The 22,418-nt window shown below is 33.3% G+C and overlaps 1 protein-coding gene across 2 annotated transcripts in view; it reads right to left on the reverse strand.

The window, feature by feature from the left end:
- Positions 1 to 22,103, reverse strand: part of LOC129233573 (protein ABHD11-like) — a 31,358-nt gene extending 9,255 nt beyond the window's left edge. Inside the window, exons 1-3 of one of the 2 annotated variants that reach the window (XM_054867587.1) lie at positions 21,957 to 22,103; positions 15,351 to 15,564; positions 5,732 to 5,905 (exon numbers count right to left, since the gene is read on the reverse strand). In XM_054867587.1, the coding sequence (XP_054723562.1) occupies positions 5,732 to 5,905; positions 15,351 to 15,524 (348 nt within the window). In that variant the 5' untranslated portion in view covers positions 15,525 to 15,564; positions 21,957 to 22,103. The remainder of the gene's footprint in view (positions 1 to 5,731; positions 5,906 to 15,350; positions 15,565 to 21,956) is intronic. The other variant, XM_054867594.1, reaches the window with a different exon arrangement.
- Positions 22,104 to 22,418: the final 315 nt, after the last annotated feature.

The following is a 22,418-nucleotide window of genomic DNA, read 5'->3' on the forward strand; positions in this document are numbered from 1 at the left end:
TGAAATGACACAGTATGAGTAAAACAGTTAAGTAACCGGCTCCAGTTCCGCCTTGTCACAATAAAGTCTTTCCCTACATGTTAAACATTGCCAAAACATATTATCAAATTATCATACCGTGGCGAGGGTTTCATTATTGATGACGTCAGGAGCGTTACTCGATCATATGCTACTATATATATGAAAATTATAATTATTATTATCATCATCAACATCATTATCATCATTATTTTTATTATTATTACTATTATCACTATTAATGTTATTATTTTTTTTTTATTTATTGATGAGTACTGTTCATTTGAAATTGATCGATAACCTGTTTACAAAGTCATGAAAGCAAGATAAAAAAGAAAATAATAATAAAAGTGTAGGGCAGGATTGCTATATTATGCGCAGCTCCTTCATGGAGCCACCTTCATTATTTTGCATTCTTACAAAAAATGCTATATGTTGCTTCTTTAGTGTTTTAAGTTAAGCATGATAGCTAGTATCTTGAATGCGTGGCTTTGATCCAAGCTCAAGCAACATTCCTGTACGCAAAAGAACTATTTAAGCGCCTTTCTTCTATTTTTTCAATTTGAAACAAAATAGATATCTGTAGAAGGTTAATACTGTTTCAGTTACTGCTAATATTACTTAAATCTGTAAAGAATCAACGTTATTAATCCATATTTAAATAATAAAATTCTGTATCAATGGTTCTTTGATTTTTTATGACCATAAAAATATAGAACTATAACAGAAAGTTTACTAATTGCCCTAATGACCTGGCCTCAGCTGTCATAATTAGGCCCGGTGTCTTATTCCTGGAGACCATACCGAAGCCAATTTTTTGCAGTTTCTTCACGCTTTACTGTAAAACGTCGTTATCTGATTCAGTAAAACCTATCAAGAGTAAGATCTATAACACCATGCTTCAAAAAAAAAAAAAAAAAAACTTTCAAAATGCTTCTGATATAATTTTTGCTGATATAAAATAACCCCCTGGATCCAATTATGACCACCGTTTCCCCCCTACACGTCCCACTTTTTGGCAATGTCGCCGACAATTTTTTTTAGTTTTCGGCAGTTTCATAGCCATTATTTTTATTTAGAAAAGAAGGCAGCGTGTATTGATAAGTGCTAAGTTCAAAAACATGAACATTTGGAACAAGTTGAGATATTCATGGGTGTATTCCCCTTTATTTTATTTTTTTAATCATCAATTCTTGCTTTGAGCGGTCACAAACCCATCTTTTCTGATTTCTCCTGGGGTCTATTTCGTAATAACATCATATTTGATGCACGATTTTTAACTAATAAGTAGTGATTGAAAATCCTCGCTTCCTCTGTTCCGTCTCTAGTTCTGATGCAATCTAAAAAAATACAATATATGAAGAGATGGGAAAAAAACGGCAGAAAAAAATATATTTTTTAGAAATTAACGCTTTTATAAAATCACTAGTTATAGAGCTATATCTTGGTATAAAACATGTTCGATCATGTTAATCTTAATAACAATTAATCAAGATTGGGCGATCAAAGCGGGAATGCATTTGTTTTTCACATCTCAAGGCAAAAGTTAGTGAGATGGTGTGGGTTGCAATACCGAATTACTGAATATGCCAACTAAAGCGTAGCCTAGGGCCTCCAGATTTTAGGGCCCCACTAATTGTTAAAATTGTTTCAGGAAATAGTTAAAATTCTAAAGTGTGACTGCTGGGACCCGAAGAACTGTTTGACCTAGAACCTCCCAGTATCTTAATTGGGACCTGCTGGATGGCACTTTTAAAGTAATTAGTTGCAGCTAGAGCCAGTCATCAAATGACCTATGGTAACCTGGTTATTATCCCATGACACTAGTTTGATAAGGCAAGTGAAAAATTACGTCAATACATCTTCAGCACATCACCATTTTACCGAAAAAAGGAGACTTTGAAACTTACGTAAACGATAGCAATATGCTGTTCTCAGAGCTTTAACTCTTTTATTCTATTATTGAACATGAATCTGGTAAAAGTGAAAGAATTTATCTTTTCAAACAATTCAACATTAGAACACCTTAACAATTTTCGAGAATGATCTTGAAGACCCAAAAATGGTTGGATTCTGAAGATAAGATGGATATTTGTGACATGGTTGTGTTTTACGCGAGAACGTTGTGTTTTACGCACTGTTTTATTTTCATTTTCAAAGAAAATGAAAATAAAACAGTGCAGAAGAATATTTAACATCTATATTAACATCTATATGGACCTTCAGGTTCCTTCTACTATACGAACTTTTATGAATATTCTTAATACAACAATGAATGATGTTATTACAAAAGTTGACCTGCGCAGAAACCCGAAAAGAGGGCTTACGACCTCTCAAAGCAAGAATTGAACGGTGCAAACCATAAGATATGTGGAGTATTTTCCGGTTAGCAATTTTTTTTTTTTTGTAAATATCTTCAAATTCCGTCATTGTCTTTGACTCACATCTCAATTTCGACCAGTTGGAAGGTTAAGACTGTGAAAAGTCGTTTCTTTTCATTATGAGCTAACAGTCTCATTCAGAATTTTTGCTAACATTTCTAATAGTGAAAGGAATGGATTTTCAATTACTCCTTGTCGACTAGCATTCGAACAGTGAGAAAAATTGCGTTATTTCGCGGCATGGAAATATTTCATTATTAATTTTCAGAATGATCCCATCGATGTTTCATTCTGAAATTTTAACCACTTGTTGACCAAATCAAAAAAAAAAATTAAAGAATCTCCTTTTTAAAATGCTCTAGTACAAATAATGATGATCATGACCTTGACATATTAATATCACATAATCTTATCAATTGACATATCATATGAAAGCCTAATAAAAAAGCTTTAAAATAACATGTAGCGAGACACTCTAGCTCCTATAGAAGCCGAGTAAAAAGGAACTTTTATAAGTACCGAAATGTCATTTTTTGCCATTTTTCGAGTACTTTAAGGGTCTCAAACAAAAAACTTACGACAAAAACAATCTAAAAATCTATTGTTTTCAATAATCACGTGGTTAGACTCAAACATGTAAATTTTGTAAAAAGCAATGATGGTCAGTTTCAGAGGCTCGTTGATTTGGCGTGGGATGACCCAACGCAAACGTTAACCTGTTAGATGAATATTTAAATTATACTTTTAACTAAACAGGGCTGCAACCGAAAAAGTGAACATAAATCAATTGCTGATTCGGATTGATTTTTGAACATTCACCATTCACGGAGATTCACGAATTGTTCGAATTTCGACCACAAGCAATAGGGTAGACCAGGGTACGTTTACGAAAATTTTTTTCAATGAATTTTCAAATTTTTATGTTTGAACCTAGGAAAATTTTGACATTTTAGTTTTATAAACCAGTTAATCATGTCAAAATTTGTATATTCAGTTTTGCTCAACTTGTGTTTTTAACCGTAAAACAAAAAAAAATGTTTTTTGAGTCCAATTTCGTTGCGTAAACTTTCCTCGAACACAGGGCAAGTTTACGGACCCCCCATCGAGTGAGGCACGTTTACGCATAATAAAAAATATGATACCAAGAAGTAAGTGATGTAGATATTTAACCAAACTTAAATGTTTTATTTTTTTGAAACACTTTGAAAATAAGAAAATCAAAAATAATTAATTAAAGAATATTTTATAGTCTAAACTAAAATCAAAGCTTTACTTCTAATTAAAAACCGAAATTATTTAGTCATCTTCTTCGTCATTGTTAGATTTTACTAACAAAAATAAAGTATTTCTTTTCGTAATCTTGTCATGGGACTGCGTTTTGACATCTAAGGCATTGAACCCTTGTCCTTTTTTGATTGATTGTGTGTTTAAACAATAGAAACAAGCACAGTTTTCTACTTTGTAAACAGAATCGTTTATTAATTTCCTTTTTACAGAGTGTACTAACTTTTTCCCTGTCGCAGGTTTTGGTTTAATACTTTTTATTATATGTCTTCTAGTTCTGCTTCAATAGAAACTTGCAAATTTTAAAATAATTTCTCCTTTTTTTATTTTTTTGTTCTGTCGATTTTGTTTTTTTCTTTGTAGCTTCTAACTGCTCTTTCTGAGGACTTCTTTAATATGAGTCTCAGTTAGGATAAAAGAAGAGGATGCTCACAATCCTTTCAATGTTCCAAAGCATTCGATCTACTTTTCTAAATGTTTTCAGTTGGAGTAGTCCATTTGTGACGATGTGGAAGGTCTAATGGGAGAAATCCTTGGGTAATCCATTAGCCTTTTCATTATTTTGACATCTAACGTGGTTCCTGTTAGTGTTTTGAACGTAATGTCTTTCCATCTTTAAAATAAAGAAAATATATTGCAGGCTGAATCGTGTATAAAGTTAAAGCTGAACAGGCATGAAAACAACACTATATGATTGTAAGTTATAAGATACGAATCTGTTACTTAATTCAAAACAAAAGATGATTTTCTAAACTAAATAACCTGAAATTACTAAAGGTTTGAGTGAGTACAGAGCGAAAAAAGTGTCCTGGTTCCGTTTAGAGGTAAATCAGAGTAGCAAGACACAGTAAGAACGTGAGTAAATGTGCCCCGATGAAAATGTGTAAACGTGCCCCGTCGGCAAGTTTGGATTTATTTTTAACGTGCAACAAAATTTAATAACTTTTCTGTCCATATTAATACAATTTTTGAAAAAAATAAAATAAAATTCTGCTATTTTTTATATATTTATTTGTTTTTAACTGCATTATTTATTCGCAATAAATTTCAAAACATTCAGCACAAAACTTACTCGACTCGGTAGAAAACAGATTTTTCTATTCGCATACTAACCTGAAGCTCAACTGCTGCTCAAAAACTTGTGAGAATTTTTGCTAGAGAGTAGCATCAATCTGGTATGACTGTTGGCTCTCCATTATATTTCGTTTTGAGAGTTGGAGTTCGTCGTTGGATGAGTTGACTTAAAAACCGGTTGAAAAGAAGAGAATCAAAGGATGCAATTTTAATGCGCTGGCAAAACAAGTCTTTTTTCGTTCAGTGCCGTTGTTTATCCACAATAAAAGGTAAATTTTACTTCGAAACTGGCGACAAATCTCCCAATAAGGACCACATTGTGAAACCTTGATTTGCCAATCGCATATATTGTCCTTCCCTTTTTCATTTTTTTTAAAGCAATCACGATTGCTTCTTGCTTTCATTTGACCGTCCTTGATGTCCAGTTCCTTTTTTAGAATGGACAATGGCCTCTTCAGCACCGCCGTTCACAGGAGGACGGAGCTGCTCCTCTGGTCCTAGCCTCCACTAGCAGCACTGTCCACCGAAATCCCTTCCTCCTAGGCGGTGGCGTCCATGTCCTGCATACACACACTCCTACATACACACACATTGACACACAAACAAGTCCTTACACACATACACACACGTAACCGCCCAGGAGGAGGGGCAGGCCAGGGAGGACATGAGCCGTTCTAGAAACAATAGCCCCCAATCAGTAGGGTCCTGTAGTAACTCGTGATTGCGAAAAATATAATTTGAATTCAAAATGTCGGAATAATTTAAACACCTATGTATAAAAGTGAAATTTTTGAATGTGTTTTTTTTTTAATTAATTAATTAATTAATTTATTTATTTATTTATTTATTTAGACTCTTCCGCTGAGCATTGACCATGCTTAGAAGAGAGGAGCACTATACTAAATATAGAAATGCCTGTGTTAAAAATGCATTGTGTTTTACATTTAAAAGAAATCTTCAGAATGACGACTTACATATTTTAGGGCGAATGACATGGCTATAATTCCACCTAAGCTGTGTCCGATAACAATTGCTTTTGGTATATTATGATATGATAAAAATTCTTCAATGTCTTCTCTCATAACTTCGAAATTGAGTTCTTTACTCCAAGCAGTTTCTCCGTGATTTCTGAGATCGACTGCAAGAACCTGAAAGAATAAGGAAGGAGACAGAATTTCTTTATACTGTGTGATGATAAAGAAGACAAAACCGTTACGCAAGAAACCACTTTAAAAGATTTTTTCGTTTTTAAAATATAAGGTGAGTTCAGGTAAGTGCGTACTCTAATTTCTTAAGATCAGTTTCTGAAAGATGCTGCTCTGCTGAAAATCTTGTATAAATACCAAATTTTTAAGGTTTATTTTCAAGTCCTTTCTTAAGGTGTTCAAGAATAGTGCAACGGCAGCAGTAACAGACATGCTTAAGGCATCGCTCTCAGGTTAACTCAATTTTCTGAGCCTTTTAATGAATTTCGACTTAGTTAATTTTATATTTATTTGCTTAATTTCGAAAAAAGGTCCGAGCTCCAGTAACAGACATCTAAGAATCTGAGGATACCCAGTAACAGATAGGATGAGGAAAGTATAAGTAATAGAAAAAGCTCTCTTTTTCTCTTCAAAATGTGCGAAAGTTCTTTATTTTTAGAACTAAAGCCTTATTAAATTCAAATAAACATGAAACACCTGCTGACCTCATGGTAGCTGTTCATAACCTTCCACCACTGCTTTACTGCTTTGTAAATACCAACTGGCTCATAAAATTCACTCTGATAACACTGGATGGTTGCACCGTAATCATGGGCCACAGCAACACATCAGTTTTACACACCTAAAATTCGTATTATTTACATCCATACTTACGACTGTCTGTTACTGGACTCTTGTATGTTAATGCTGCCGTTATCTATATCATGTCCATTAAATCACAAGCAGAAACTTGAAGATCTCTTTCAAGGCACTTCTTCTAAGGATCGCATTTGCCCCACCTGGCGGGGTAAGTGCGACCCCAGGCTATTTTCATCATGTATTTACATTAACATTGAATTGGACACAAAGATCACACTGTATTCATGAACTTCAAAGTATATTTCCCGTCAGAAACCCATATGTATAGTTTTTGTATACAATTATGATTTTAAGCTAATTTAACTAATTTAAACGAGATAAACACATGGCATAAGGAGTCGAACTGAAACACTAATGTAAGATGCAGACACCTTATTTATTTTTAAAAAAGAATGAAGTTGCTTCCTGAAAAAAGATTTAAAAAAATATCCTAATGAAAAACCATGACACTATGCTTTAAACCTTGTGAATGTAAAAAAGAAATAGAACTCTTTCTTCGGCCAACCGTTAACTCTGGGAGAACGCAGAGAATTGGAACTCAACTATTTCTTTCTCATTCATTCTAATTTTATATATGTCCATAAAGTAGCACAAGAAACATTATTTTTTAGTTTTTCGAATACATTACATAGCACTTTATATTACAGATTGACTTAATTTCTATTATAAATATTTTGATTCATCCATTTTACAGAAGACATTGTTCAAATCTCCTTTCTTGATTGTTTAAATATTTAATTTCTTCATTTTTTCTGATTTTTTCAGCCAGTAAAGCTTTATCGTTGATTTCTTTCAAACTCATTGCTGTCGCTCAATCATCATTTTCATTTAGCCTTTCTGCGTTCTTTCTACCAACTGAAAAATCGCATAGCTACACCAAACGAAAATATCCAAACTCGGCTAGCTTTTAAATGGTCCACAAAAGTTCCTTTTGGAATGACAAATTACCTAACTGCTGCTTTGAAATTACGTAATTGACACCACATTTTTCAGTTTTTACAAAGACTAACGTTGCTTAAAGGTTATCCTTCAAATACGATTTCTCATGATCCATTTTTCCACCATTAGTTCTCACCATTTTCCAAATTAAATGTACCATTGGAATTTAGTAGATGTTATTGAAAAAGGTAAATGAAAAGTGAACTAAAAATAGGAGATATAAGCAAAATCAAAGGCAAATTACGGGGATCGCACTTGTCCCACAATATGGAACGCAATTACCCCATCTTACTGTTACAAAAGGGAAAGTGCAATCTGTCGTACAAACAAAGGCAGGTAAGAGTAGTTAAAATCAAAACACATCATGTATGTTAGTAGTAAATTATTACCAAAAAAATACAACTTACCCTTGCTGACTTAAGTTGTTTGATATGACAACAAAATAAACGAAACTCTAACCTTCTCAAGACATTAGAGCTCTGTACAAGACATGTAAGTTATTACTGATTTTGTTTTATATGCATGCAAACCAGTGAAAATCTCTACTTATAGGAATTATCAACTAGACATTCTCCCAACATATTCAATGTATAGCAGAAGTCTCTTCGACTAAGCATTCCCAACATTCTCAGGGGACGCTGTTGTAAATCAAAGTAGTGACAGGGGGGGGGGTATAGAGGGCGCTGACTGCTCCCGATCTCTGATGTGCGTTGTTACGATTGCAGAATAGAACCTTGTGTTGTTAACTGTAGATGTGTTGTTATTGTTGTCTGAAAATAAATATGTGGTTTAGAAATGCATACATATTCAATTAAAGGGTAACGAGGCAATTTCGTAATGGATTAAACAAGAACTGGATGAACAATCCAAATTAATAGACGCACTTACCCGAACTCATCTTAACCGACTTTTTACTGATTAAATGCAGTCCACAAAGGTGTGCGAAGCAAAGGGATGTCAGTGGATTTTTGTAAGTTTCGACAAAAATGCATTTGATGTTCAGATCCTAGGTTAGTTTTCATTATTTTTTTTTACTAGTCATGCTGTAGGGATGGTGGCCCAAAGCAGGTAGGTGAACGAAGAACGATCGAAAATGGTAGTTTTTGTCTTTTTATCCCAACCATTTGACTTTTATTTCCTAAAAGAGATCACGAACTTCAAAACAAAAATTGCTTCTTGCATTACTTCAAACCCAATGTTTACAAATTACAATTTATTGTCAAACATTGCAAACACTCGAAAAACACGCTTTGCCCTACCAGGGGTCTAAAGCGTTTGGGTAAAGCGGGTAAGCTTTACTAATTGTGATTTGGTAAATTTATCAGTTAAATATGAAGATATAAATGATTGAACCAATTGACTAGAGCTAACTGCCATTATGAAAAAAAGAATAAAATTATACTACCGAGTTCAAATTGAAAATCTAAGTCAGCACATTAGTTCAAATTACAAAAAGAAATGATTGATTAAATCAATAGACTTGCTAATTGACATCATAAAAAAACTTTTTAAAGTTACACTTATCCTTTTTAAATGGAAAATCTAAGTCATTTGCTAACAAAACATATACAAAGCAGGTATATCCGCTTTGCATTGCGCACTTTGCCTGAAAGCACGTTTTATGTATAAATAATTATAATCTTAAGTTTAAAAAAAAAATGGAATAACCGTCGTAGTTTATAAGTGATGGTGTCAGAATATAGTAACATTATTGACAATAAAAAACATAAGTTGGTCTTCGACTAATCAAAAGTTGCATACCTTCAATTTTTTTTTAGAAATATATTATTTTTTGTATTTTAAATCTGGTTACGTCATGCCGTTTTACCGTTGCTTCGTTGGGACAAATAGAAACTCGGGGGGATTCGGGTAAACACGACATACCTAAGCATCGCCGCTTGCTCACTTGCGGCATACGAATGCTTACCCGCTTTGAGCCACCCTCCCTTATAGCAGGAACCTACTAGGGCTACAAGTAGGGGGGAACGGAGCCAGAAGTACCGTTTTTCATTAAGCTATATTACGGAAACTTAGTTCCAGGATTATTATTCTGGGATTAAAATAAAGCAGTGGCAGCGATACGGGGCCCCTTACTTTTTATGGTTAATTTATTATTTTTGTGTTCCAATTTACGAACCAAATTAGAAAGTTAAAAAAAAAAAAAAAAAGCAGAAATGTCAAAATTTTTAGAACATAGTTATTTCTTGTACTTTGCGTATCTGTTTACGAAACATTATTTAGCACAAGCAATAACTTTTAGTTCGTGTATTCATTGTTTAGATATTAGTACTCAATTGTTTTACTTTCACAAGCCATATACTTGTTTAATGACATTATTACCAAGCGTTTGTGACATCTCAAAATATTTTGGGGTAAATAACGTAAAAGTCTAAGTGTTTCTCCGGGAAAAAAGGTATTGTGTACAAAATTCATCAATATCTTAAGAAATACGTGAGTTTAGTTGTTAGATTAACATCATTTACCTCTCATTTGCTCTCAAAACTAGCCCTGTAGCAAAATTTTCATTTTTTTTTTTTTTTTTTTTTGCTTTTGCTAAAAGTCCTCTGGCCTTTAGTTGCCGTTTTTCAGTCCCCCCTCCACTTTTCAGTCTCAATCACCGCCTCTGAAACAAATTAATGTATGTTGTAACGACTGTTTTTTGAATGGAATTTCGTACGATTGTTCTGTAATTTATTTTATAGTACCGAAAGTCGAAAAGGAACAACTTGCCCCTTCTTGGGGCAAGTTGTTCCGATATTAACCCGACGATGTTTAACGATGATGATTTCGAGATGAACATCGTTTCCAGACGAGTAATTTGTTAAAAATATGAATTCTGATGAACAAATAATTGCTGATTTAAAAACAAGTGCTTGTTTAAAGACTAATAAGCAATAAATATCGTTCGAATAATCACGTGTTTCTTACACTTGAAACAAACTTAATTTATTTTTCATATTATCATTGATAATTTGTATTTAAAGTTTCAATTATTACCCTTTAAGTGCAAATACATACATTAAGGCACAGTTAATTAAGTGTAGTAACATTATACTATATTAACATGGTAAAATGTAATAGGAATAGAATAATATAGTAAAATTAAATAAACTATTTAACAGCTTCTGTAGTTAATGAGCTGTGATAACTAGTTCAGCCTGCAATCATAACACAAAACAATCTTTGACTGTAAATGAATCGATACTTTGCGATTTATTTTTGTGTTTCTAAATTACTGAATATAGAAAATGCTCGTTTTAACTTAACAAGGTCAAGATCTGTTTTTAGACATTTCAATTTCTTTCTTCCCAAAGACATCAAACTCTCCTTGGTCACTAAAACCTGTCTAGTTGAAACCCGATTTTTATATCTACACTTCTTTTGCCTGTATACGAGTGACCGAGCCAGTTTTGTTAGAAATTTTTTTCTTGCTTTACACGTTTTTGGCGTAACTTATCTTGATTTGATTTGGTTGATCTGTTTGCATGATTTTCTGTGTCCGTATGCAATAATGAGCAATTCTTTTTTTGCATTTACGTACATTTTCTACATAGTACAGACATCAATTTAAGTGTTAATAGTTTAATCACTTTCCTCTAGCATCATTAGGGGCCATGCATTAAATACGTAAGGATGATTTTGGCAATATTTGAGCCTCACCCCTCTACCCTTATGAAAGGGAACGTAAGATTTTTCAACCCACTCCCCTATTCTTACGAAAGATTCCATTTCGTTTTTGAAAACAATAAAATGTTGTTAGAAAAGGATCAGTCACACTAAAACTTGCAGTTTGATGTAAATCAAAGATTTTTATTTTTCAACAGATAAGTTCATTTATCACATATTTTATACCATTTATTCTTTGTAAAACAATAAAAACATCTCATCCTACTACGTTTTTTACCTTTCAGAGCAGATGAAATGTGTTCACTGCTTAACCACCTGACCGCGCGATTTCCAATATAATATGTGGACTTTGAAAATATTACATAAGAATGGGTTTGACCTTTCGCCCTCTACCCAAAGTAAGGGTATGTAGAGATTTTCCCAAACCTCTCCCCCTCTAGACCCTTACGTAATTAATGAATGGCCCCTTTCTTGAGAGTTCGAATGTATACCAGTATTCTTGATTTTCATTTGCTCTTGTATTGTGAGGTTCTGAGAAGTTGAGCTCCGACTCTGACAATGTTTACTTCTGTTTCAAAAAATAGGGAGGAGTAATTGGCGCTAAGTTGAGTTGAGAAACTTTCTTAGTAGTTCTTCAAAAATATTGCAACTACAATCAGAGCCAATAACACGTCTATTTTTCACTAAACTCCCCTAAAACAGGTAAACATAGTCAAGGTCACAGCTCAACTAACCAGAGCTGCACAACATGTCCTAGTAATGTTTTTTTTACCTATTGAGTAACACCAACAAAGCGTCGCCTCTTAGGACTACAGCAAAATATCTAATCCAAGAAATAAAACTAAGATATCCTACTGTTGCTCTGAGGCGACGAAATATCCGCGAGATTCACTTATCTGCGATTATCGTGGCATCCTATTCCACTGCTAACCAGGGGTGTATTGTACATGCATGATATTCTAATTACCATTTTTCTTACTTTTCTCTCGATTACGAAAAGGAAGGTCACTTGCCTTTCTTTAATTTACACCTTCAATAATGAAAGTCCTAGACATATTTGACCACACTAAACCCACAAAGGAGAAGCTGCAGTCTCTGGCTAATGACGGCTAAACAGGGAAAGCCTGGACAGATCCACTTTCGTCTGACCAGTGAGACATCAGTTTTGCCTGAGCAACATTGAACTGTTTTACCTCTCTGGCTACTTTCTCGAAATACCGCAAGGTGGCGTAATAAAGCTCTAGAACAACAATTTCGCGAATTTCATATTTTCATATCAAAGTATGAAAGATATTTTTATTCATATTTAGAACTTCGAAAATTTCATATTTTTCTGTCTGTCATTGGAGAGCGGCCAAATATTTTCATTGAATCACCAGTGACGTCGGTGAGAGTCAACATTCTCCGAGTTCTATTATTTCACGTAACGGATACACACGTATAATATTTATTTACATGCGTTTTTGTTTACAACACTGCCGATATAGACGAATAGGGGATGGGATATCCTTGGGGCAAGTTTCTCAAAACAACTTGCGCCACAAAGAAGGAACATTTAGCCCCACAAGCAGAAGTCCTTGAAAAGTTAAATTATAGGTAAGATAACGAAACGTAAATAGTTTCAGCGTATTATTTTGAGATGCACAATCGATATTGGCATAAAAACAACTAAGAACTGAACACTATCCTTTAAAATAGTTTGTAAAAAAGACCGAAAAGTTCAAAAACGAAAATATTTATAGAAGTAGTTCAGTGATGCACGTGCTCAGCTTTTAACATACTGGACGCCACTGGCCTGGCTAATATGGCTGCCATCGGTGCATGCAACATCCCATTTTACCAAGCATTTACAAAATGCGTTTATCTTTTCTTCATTGAGCCATTTCAAAGGCAGCAACTTACCCACAAACTTTTAGCTCCGCTCTCCCCTGCTATCCCTTGCGCCAGCCCAGAGGAGAGGTTCTTTCAATATTTGTACATGTTGTCTCAAAACGTTTAATTTTGGCACTTACATTCCTTTCCTTCTTACTGCCTCAATTGATGTCACGCTTTAAAAGGGGGGACAGTGGTGCCCGGTAGGGGGGATCACGGCGCAGACAGGCACCATTGAAATTTTTAGGGGGGGGGGTTGTTTTGATCGGTATTTTTCACATTATAGGGGGGGGGGTTCCCCGCGATATTGAAGGGGGGCGCCCTTTCCATTAGGGGGTGGGCACCCCTGCGGGGAGGGGGTCAATTCTTAAAATTGTGGCAGGTTGTGACAAGGGAAAGATAACAAGAAGTGCGACATCACGTACTTTTAAAAGAGAATATGTTTATAAAAAAACAGTTTTAAATTTGGTAAAGGTTGGAGGAGATAAAGTGAAGAGCAACACTTTGATAATGGGTGATGAGAGATTACAAATGCTTAAAAAGTGTAACCTTGTTCATGGACAACTCTTAAGCAAAACGTGTATGTTGTCAGTGATGTATATCTTGGAATGGCAGACGTAAAACAGTAAATAGCTTTTAAAATTGAGGCAGTGAAAAGCAAAAGGATGTCAGTACCAAAATTAAAATTTTAGTGATAACCGGTACAAATAAAGGGTTAACATCTTTTCTGCTCTGCGGAGATGGTACTAGTAGCTTTGATGGGTGCTGCTGTAAAGCTATATTTAGTATGAAATTCAATGGAAGCCTACCTAGGACCTGAAATTTAATAGCGTATTATAAGAAAGTTTTATAAGTCCACTTACATCCCTTTGCTTCTCACTATCCCAATTGATCTTGCTACTACTTCCTGGTTTCGAGGGTAAGGGTAAGGTGAGTCCAGTAACAAAGAGCCATACGTGTGGATTTAAATAAGCCTTTTTGGTAGGTAAAACTGATATTGCTGTGTCCAATGAATACGTTGCAGCCATTTAGTATTTATCAGAGTGAATTTCATGAACAGTTCGTATTTACAAAGCAGTGGTGGAAGGTTATGGACAGCTACCACGTGGTCAGCTGGTGTTTCATGTTCATCTGAACTTTAAGGCTTTAGTTTTAAAAATAAAAAAAAAAACTTTGCACATTTTGAAGAGAAAAAGGGAATTTTGTCTATTACTCATTCTTTCATCATCTCATCTGTTGCTAGGTATCATCAAATTTTTTGGTGTCTGTTACTGGAGGTCGGACTTTTTTTTTTTTTCGAAATTGAGCAAAAAAAAAAAAACAAAAACAAATTCACGATCCGGTTCGTACTTACAAAGCAGTGGTAGAAGGTTATAAACAGCCACCTCGTAGTCAGCTGGTGTTTCATGTTAATTTGAACTTAATAAGGCTTTAGTTCTAAAAATAAAAAAAGAACTTTTGCACATTTTGAAGAGAAAAAGGGAATTTTGTCTATTACTCATTCTTTCATCATCTCGTCTGTTACTAGGTATCATCAGATTTTTCGGTGCCTGTTACTGGAGGTCGGACTTTTTTTTTTTTTTTTCGAAATTGAGCAAAAAAAAACAAAAACAAATTCACGATCCGGTTCGTACTTACAAAGCAGTGGTAGAAGGTTATAAACAGCCACCTCGTAGTCAGCTGGTGTTTCATGTTAATTTGAACTTAATAAGGTTCTAAAAATAAAAAAAGATATTTTGCACATTTTGAAGAGAAAAAAAGAATTTGGTCTATTACTCATTCTTTCATCATCTCGTCTGTTACTAGGTATCATCAGATTTTTCGGTGTCTGTTACTGGGAGGACATTTTTTCAAAATTGAGCAAACAAAAATAAAATTAACTAATTCAGAGGATCCAGAAGCAGCCAAACGTTAGATGAGATGTAGTTGCATGAGAAGAAAATAGTTTAAAAAGTCTAAATACTCTCTCTCTCTCGGTCTAAATACTCTCGGACTCTTTTTTCGAAATTGAACAAAAAAAAAAAAAAGAATCAACTTATTCAGAGAATCCAGAAGCACCCAAACCTTAGAAGAGGTGTTGTTGCATAAGAGGAAAATAGTTTTAAAAGTCTAAATACATTAAAAGGCTCAGAAAATATACCCTACATTCTTAGAACATTTAAATGTGTAACAAAAAAAGCGCACATAGAATTTTGAAGGAAATTCATTTTCAAATAATATGCTAAATGCGCTTTTTTTCTTTTAAAAACTCTAAAATCTCTTAACCCCCCCCCAAAAAAAAAAAATAGTGCGTCCAATTTTTTTTACTTACTTTTCTTTTCGTGTAACTGGCAATATAAGGTGCTACATTCTTCCACGTTCTTCGGCTTTCCATCATTCCATGAATTAGAAGTACTGGTGCTAAATCCGTCCTTCTGTCGGTAAGTGGAACATGAACTTCAAAGGCCAACTTCATTTTCGAACACTCACAAGTAGTGTCAATCATTGGATAGTCTGCATACTGTTTAAGTAATATATGCTCCTTTCTATAAAAGGAATATATATATATATATATATATATATATATATATATATATAAGAAATAAAACAATGAAACAATGAGAGCACTTATGACGCATTTTTGTTAGGTCAGTGCGAGTATTAAGGCCTGTCGGTTAATAAATCCTAAACACCAAAAATGCACTTAAAAATGTCCATAGCCACTTACGGGCACACTGCTAGCTAACACTTATAGATGGCACTTCATACTGGTGGTGACACTTTGCTCGCTTGTTTCGACTAGTGAGACGCGATTCATTAGCGCAGAGCGGTTGTGCATCAGATATAATAAAAAATTCGTCCGACTGAATCATAAATAATTTTTGTAATATTACACTTTTATGTGTAGTTTTTCTCTACAGTTTTCTGGTTTTAATGCTTCTGTCGATCTTTCATCTCTGAATAATATACATGAACCAATTATTGTACTTTCGTGTATTTCTTTTTACACGATGTCGGTGGCTATTAAGACTTAAGGCCTTATTATGCTCTTGTGTTTTTGTAACAACGCTTGTTGACTTTACATCTTATTTTAATCTTTCTCAAAAATGTTATGGATGTTTATAAGTAATTACGGCTGTTTACTAACTGGTTCAGTGTTATAATAGTAGTGATACGTACGGGGGACCCTAGAGTGTTATATTTTGTTATAGTAGTACCCCAAGCAGACCTTCTGGAATGTATTACCACACAGTTTATGGTTCGAGTCCGGACGATGAACAAGACAGTGTGCGGCTTGCTCAATTTAAAAGTACAGCATTTCAGGAGCTAATGCCTCCACAAGAGATGATATATTAAAAAACACCAATTGTTAGAAGAAAAGCTTTTAACTATCATTGAACTCCAGTCACCAAGATCTTGTTTGACAAAAAAAAAAAAAAAGTAAACCCTCAAATAAGGAAATGATACTAAAGAAAACGATGCTAGTAGGTGCTCATACTTATGAGGAGAATAAGATGAATGACATGAGATTATGTTGAAAATATGGCAAGTGGTATCATAAAGAATACATCGGTTTTGAGTGTCTGTAACAAATATAATTTTGAGTGCCCTGACGTCTGTTAAGCAAAGATGTTTTTGTCATTTTGAAGACTTTAAGCACATATAATGCATGCATATTATGAGTAATCTCAATAAACAGTGTTACAACATTTTTTATTATTATTGTTATTTATGAGCGTTAAAATCCTTAGGCCTTATTATCCTAAAATAGTATATATTCTACCATAGATATATTATCCTACCATAAGGTCTAATAACAATGTTTTTACAAACCCTTTAACTGTGTTCTTGTTTTCAGCAAAAGTGGCAATTTTTTGTTATTTTCTTACAGTAATTGATCTGTATGTTTAATTAATATTACAACTTGTTGATTCGGATACATAGTTTTTATTTTATTTCAAATCTCGCTTATGTAGACCTTATTACCCGCACCTACCTTATTTGTTGAGAGCAATGAACATGTAAAGCATTCTCGTGAAGTTTTCTGACCTTCACTTTTTTAAAGGTTGAAATAATAAACGTTGTCTAGTCATCGAAATTGCTAAAATTTTCATTTGAATTTCCTTGTAAATCAAATTGTCTTAAAGCAACTAAATACAGTAAATAAGCCCTGAAATGTCGTTCAGCTCATCTTGGAGCATTTGGCTAATGAAGCCAAAGTTATTAAAAGTCAATCAAATAAAAGTGATAGAATGAAAATGCGTTGTTTAAATATTCAGTTTGATTCAACTGTGTGCTATGTTTTCTAGTATATTTATAGTCAGTCCAGTATATTTTCAGTATTTTTCTAGTAAGTTTTCCTACTGCTTATTTGTGATAAACAAAAAATATAGAATATTGGTTTAGGAAAACTAAATAAAATTTTCGCTCATAGTATCATTAAACCCAGGAAGTCACTAACCTAATCGAATTGAAGGACATTATAACAACGGTTTGATAGAAAAAATGACTGTTGCAATAAAAATGAAGAAAAGTGGAAAAATACCAGGTGACGATCCTTCCTGATTTCCCAGGATAGCTCTAAAAGCATTATAACATCCAAGCCAATGCTAATACAGAATTGTAGGCAAGTACCAAGCATCTTATACGCTTGCAATTCTTGTAAAGCGAAATGGGATCCAAAGGCTTACATTTCGCTCCCATTAAGAGCTTCTATACATGTCTATACATATAATAAAATAAGATGTTTGTGTGTGTGTGTGTGTATGTGTGTGTGTGTGTGTGGCGCGCATCCCGGGAAAACGGTAAGGCCTAGAAAGATGAAATTTGGCATACAGGTGTAGTTTTTGCTGAAGTTGTGCACCTCAGGCTTCGAGTTTTGATATTTTAATTAGAAAAAAAGTTATTTAATGTTTTATGTGATTTTTAGCACTTTTTAGTACTTTTAACCTCACAGACCCCGAACCAATCGCGCCAGACAAATATTTTTGGTACTATAGTGTCGGAAATTTAATTTTAAATATGATAAACAAAAAAATTTTGACGATAGAGCAATTTTTGTATTTTTTATGATTTTTTGAAAAAACATTTAATTTGCATGTTTTCCTGGGTTTTATTTTTTTCTAATATCATCCTGCGAGCAGTATCAAAGCCTCATTTCTGAAATTTAAGTTGGTAATAGTAAAAACATTTCGCCCTCTTCAAAAGAAAAAAGTTCTTAAGAATACGCAATAGTTTTTTTTTTTTTTTTACAATTTTTTTTAATGCTGAACACATCATGTCCTTTCACGCATCAGTCGAAGAAAGCGTTCTTCAATCTTTTATGCCTGTGACGTCACTGCTTGGGTTTCGATTCGATATTTACGATGGAATCTTAATCGCAAGCAATGTTAATCTTTTTTTTTTTTTTTTAATATATAGCTTACTTCTACATTTTCTGACGTGATGACCACGTGTTTTTTCGGCAACGCTTGCTTTTTTTCTTTCCTTTTTTTGTTTTATTTAGGGATTGCATTTATTTCTTTTTCCATCCCCCCCCCCCAAGCTGGACCTTTCGCTGTATCTATATTACGTTACATTTCATAGTTGTGCGCATTAATTCAATAAAAACAGCGAGATTTTTTTTATCTTTGTCAAACGCTACTTTTTGCACACTACGGGGAATTTGAGCCTTTTTTTTTTTTTGCTCTACTTAAATAAAAAAAAGCGGTTTTTTGAGTGTTCTTTGTTTTTATTAGGAAATGGGCGAGGAGGTCAAAATCTGTATCTATATTAGACTACATTTCATAGTTGTGCGCATTTATTTCAAGAAAAACAGCGAGATTTTTTTTCTTTGTCATACGCTACTTTTTGCACACAACGGGGAATTTTAGGGGGTGTTGGAGGGCTACCTTCTTGCATTTGTGAAGTGTCCATAGTCATTCCTAATTTATAAAGAACTTGATAATTTGCTAACTAATTCAAGTGACGGCGGCACGTCATGTAAAAAAAGTTCCATCCAGAGCTGCTAAACGAGCCTACTTTTCCGCTTACCAATATCAATTACACAGATTCACACGATAAACTCCTTTTTACTTGTGAAGTGTCCATAGTCATTCCTAATTTATAAAGAACTTGATAATTTGCTAACTAATTCAAGTGACGGCGGCACGTCATGTAAAAAGAAGTTCCATCCAGAGCTGCTAAACGAGCCTACTTTTTCGGTTACCAATATCAATTTTCTAGTATCTGATCAATATTCTCAAAATTTGTTAAAATCGCAAATTATTTTAAGCGTAACTTTTTAACATTTTAACCAGATTTCTAGAAATAAAATATGCCTCTCTCCTCTAAAGAAATAGATGCGTAAAAAATAAACAAACGAACAAAGAAAAAGGTAGCAACTTTTAAAGAAAGCATAACATATTTTTCCATTTAAAAAAATCTTTAATTACTATCAAAAAGAAAAAAAAGAATAAAAAATAATGAGCTTATTAAAATGAATACATTTATCTCTTTATATTAAAAGAAAGCACCTACAAAGAAATTGTAAAAGGAAGTCTGTGGATGGTCTGCGTCCAGGAGATCCCCTAGCACTTACAGCCTTGAAATTTGGTAAAAATTATTTCGATCCCCAGGGGTTTGCATCTGGCGCTTTTTATTTTAAATTTTGAATTAGTTTTTTAAATTAATTTTTTAAGCTAAAATTTCACGTAAATTGCCTTTTTAAGGGATGAAAGATTTTCCACAGTCCTCAACATTCTATGTTGTTCAAAAAAGATATGTTTTTTTTTTTTTTGTGCATCAAATGAAGATTGTTCTAACTTTCTCAATTAATTAGAACAGCATTAAGTGTTTCTATCTTAACGGAAAATCCTAGACTTAACACAGTTCAAGCCCTTACACTGTAAAAAAAAATTTAGAAGCGTTAATTTCCACAGGAAATAGATGAAAACCTGTGCAATCCCGAATTGTTCCACGGAAAAAATCAATGACTTTTACGAATTTTTTTTTTACAGCATTACAGAGCAAAACATATTACTAGAAGCCTTTAAATTTGAAAGCGACTTTTCAAACGTACAAAACTGCCATTTTGCAATGCTCAGGAGCGCCTTAGCACCTATTGCTGTGCAAGTTCATACAAGTTAGTTTAAAACGCAGGAAAGGGGTGCTTTTTGTTCAAACGGAACTCGTAATGCGTTTTCTAATCTAATTCCTTCTAATTGACTATTTAAATCATTGCGAAGCAAACTTCGGGTGCTGGTGAGCGTAAGCGAGCAGGGTCAGGCCCCCTAGTGTCAAAAAAAAAAAAAATCGTTTGCATTTCCTCTGTTGCCAAAAAAAAAAAAAATTAAAGTACAGGGTAGGTCAAAATGAATATAGGGATTACAAACGGCTATAACTATTTAATAAAAAAATTTAATCGGTAAGATTTTTACAGAATGCAAACGGAACTTCAAATTTTTGTATACATGGCTCAGAGATTTTCGATGTGACTTCCTTGTGTTACACAGACAACATTTAAACGGTAGTCCATTTCACGCCATACCTACATTCTGAAGCATTTGTCCTGTAAAACAAAATGCGAAATTTGACTTCGCGCATAATATGTAGACTTTCGCTTCGCCGCACCTGCGCTTTATATAAATGAATTTTGAAATTCCGTCAACATTCTATGAAAACCTTATCGATCAATTTTTTTTTCATTAAATAGTTCTAGCCGTTTGTAATTGCTAAATTCATTTTGTAATTTTCATTATTAAACTGCGCTAAAATTCTAGGAATCGGAGTTGGGAATTGATTATCAAAAGCTATTTCCAACAAAATTTGTTTGAAGTAAATCTACCTTCAAGTTCAGGATCTATATTGACTTTTAGTTTCGCCGTAGGCACTAATGTTAGGAGATTTAAACTGTTCAAAATGAAACGAAAAATTGTTCAAATCAAAAAGTGAAACGTGAGAATGAGGTGCAATCGCTGAGATCTTTCGAACAAAAAAAAAAAAAACTATCAAATCGGAGTATTCACACAAAAGTTATCTAGGGCAGAGGCCCCATTTTAATACCCTACTTTCCAATGTTTAATTTTTCGTTATTTTTTTTAATTACTTTATTTACTTTATTACTTTATTACTTTTTTTACTTTTTTTTTTTTTTTGCTTTTCGCGATATTTGTAAGATGCATTCAGCCTTCTTTCATGCCTTTTTTTTTCTTTTTCTGACTTTTACTGGGAAAGTAGGCTAATACTTTCCAATTTTTAAATTTTCGATTTTTAACTATTTTTTTTATTTTTAACTTTTTTTTGCGATACTTGTAAGAGGCATTAAGCCTAACTTAATGCTTTTTTTCTTCTTTCTCTGACTTTTACTCGGAAAGTAGGCTAAAAAGGAGCTCCAAATTATTGAATTTTTCTATGAATAAAATGCCTTGCATATTATTTTCAATTTTGATGTTTTTTAAGTGATACACATATACGTAATGCTAAAATCAGTTTAAATCTTAATATTAATACATATATTTTTCTTATAAATTGATCCTTCAGAAACTAAGCTTTCTTTCTTTTTTTCTTTAATTTGAATTTGAAATTACATGTATGTATAACACAATTCTTTCTTTTTACATTTTGCTTCAATATTTGATAATAGTTAAATCAAATAAAATGACATGATCTTAAAACATTCAACAGTGCACCACGATAAATACACTTTTTAAAACAACTGTTAAGCTTTAATTTCAAATCTGTTATACATCGCCATTTGATTCACCATTTTACAATGATGATCACTTTCGCCTAATGTAACGCAAATATAATGCTATCTGATCAGGAAAACGTAACGATTAAAAGTTACCAAATTACGTAATCTTCGAGCATAAAAAGTCTATCATAATAGCATATTTAAAAACATAAAAATATATTGAATATCAGTTTAAAATTTATTAAACATTATAAATTGGCTTACCTTTTTAAAATGCAGTTCAATAAACTCACCTAATTTTACGCAAAAGCACTACTATATGATCAGGATAACCATAAAGGCTATAAATCTACGAAAGAACATAGTATTTCTACTTGTTAGATCAAAGTGATGTTGAAAGTTATTGTGTGACTCTTTCACGTAACCTGAAGGAAAATTAACTTTTTTGAGGAAAAGATGCAGGAACTGACACTTCCTTCACAATTGTAAAAGAGATATGGACAAATAACAGTTGAAGAGTTAGGTCTTTTTGAGGCTGTGATGACCAAAAGGAAATATTTATGTAATAAAAAGGAATGAGTTCCTTTTTTTTTCATGTGTGTTTAGGAATGAAAAATTCGTTTCTTTCTGTCTCTTCTACTTTTTCTATAACTCTATCGATCATTTTAATAAAGTACTTTTCAATTCACATTTCACTTCAATATTTAATGTAGTTGTATAAACTAA

The sequence above is a fragment of the Uloborus diversus genome, chromosome 1, assembly GCF_026930045.1.
Source record: "Uloborus diversus isolate 005 chromosome 1, Udiv.v.3.1, whole genome shotgun sequence".
NCBI lineage: Eukaryota > Metazoa > Arthropoda > Arachnida > Araneae > Uloboridae > Uloborus > Uloborus diversus.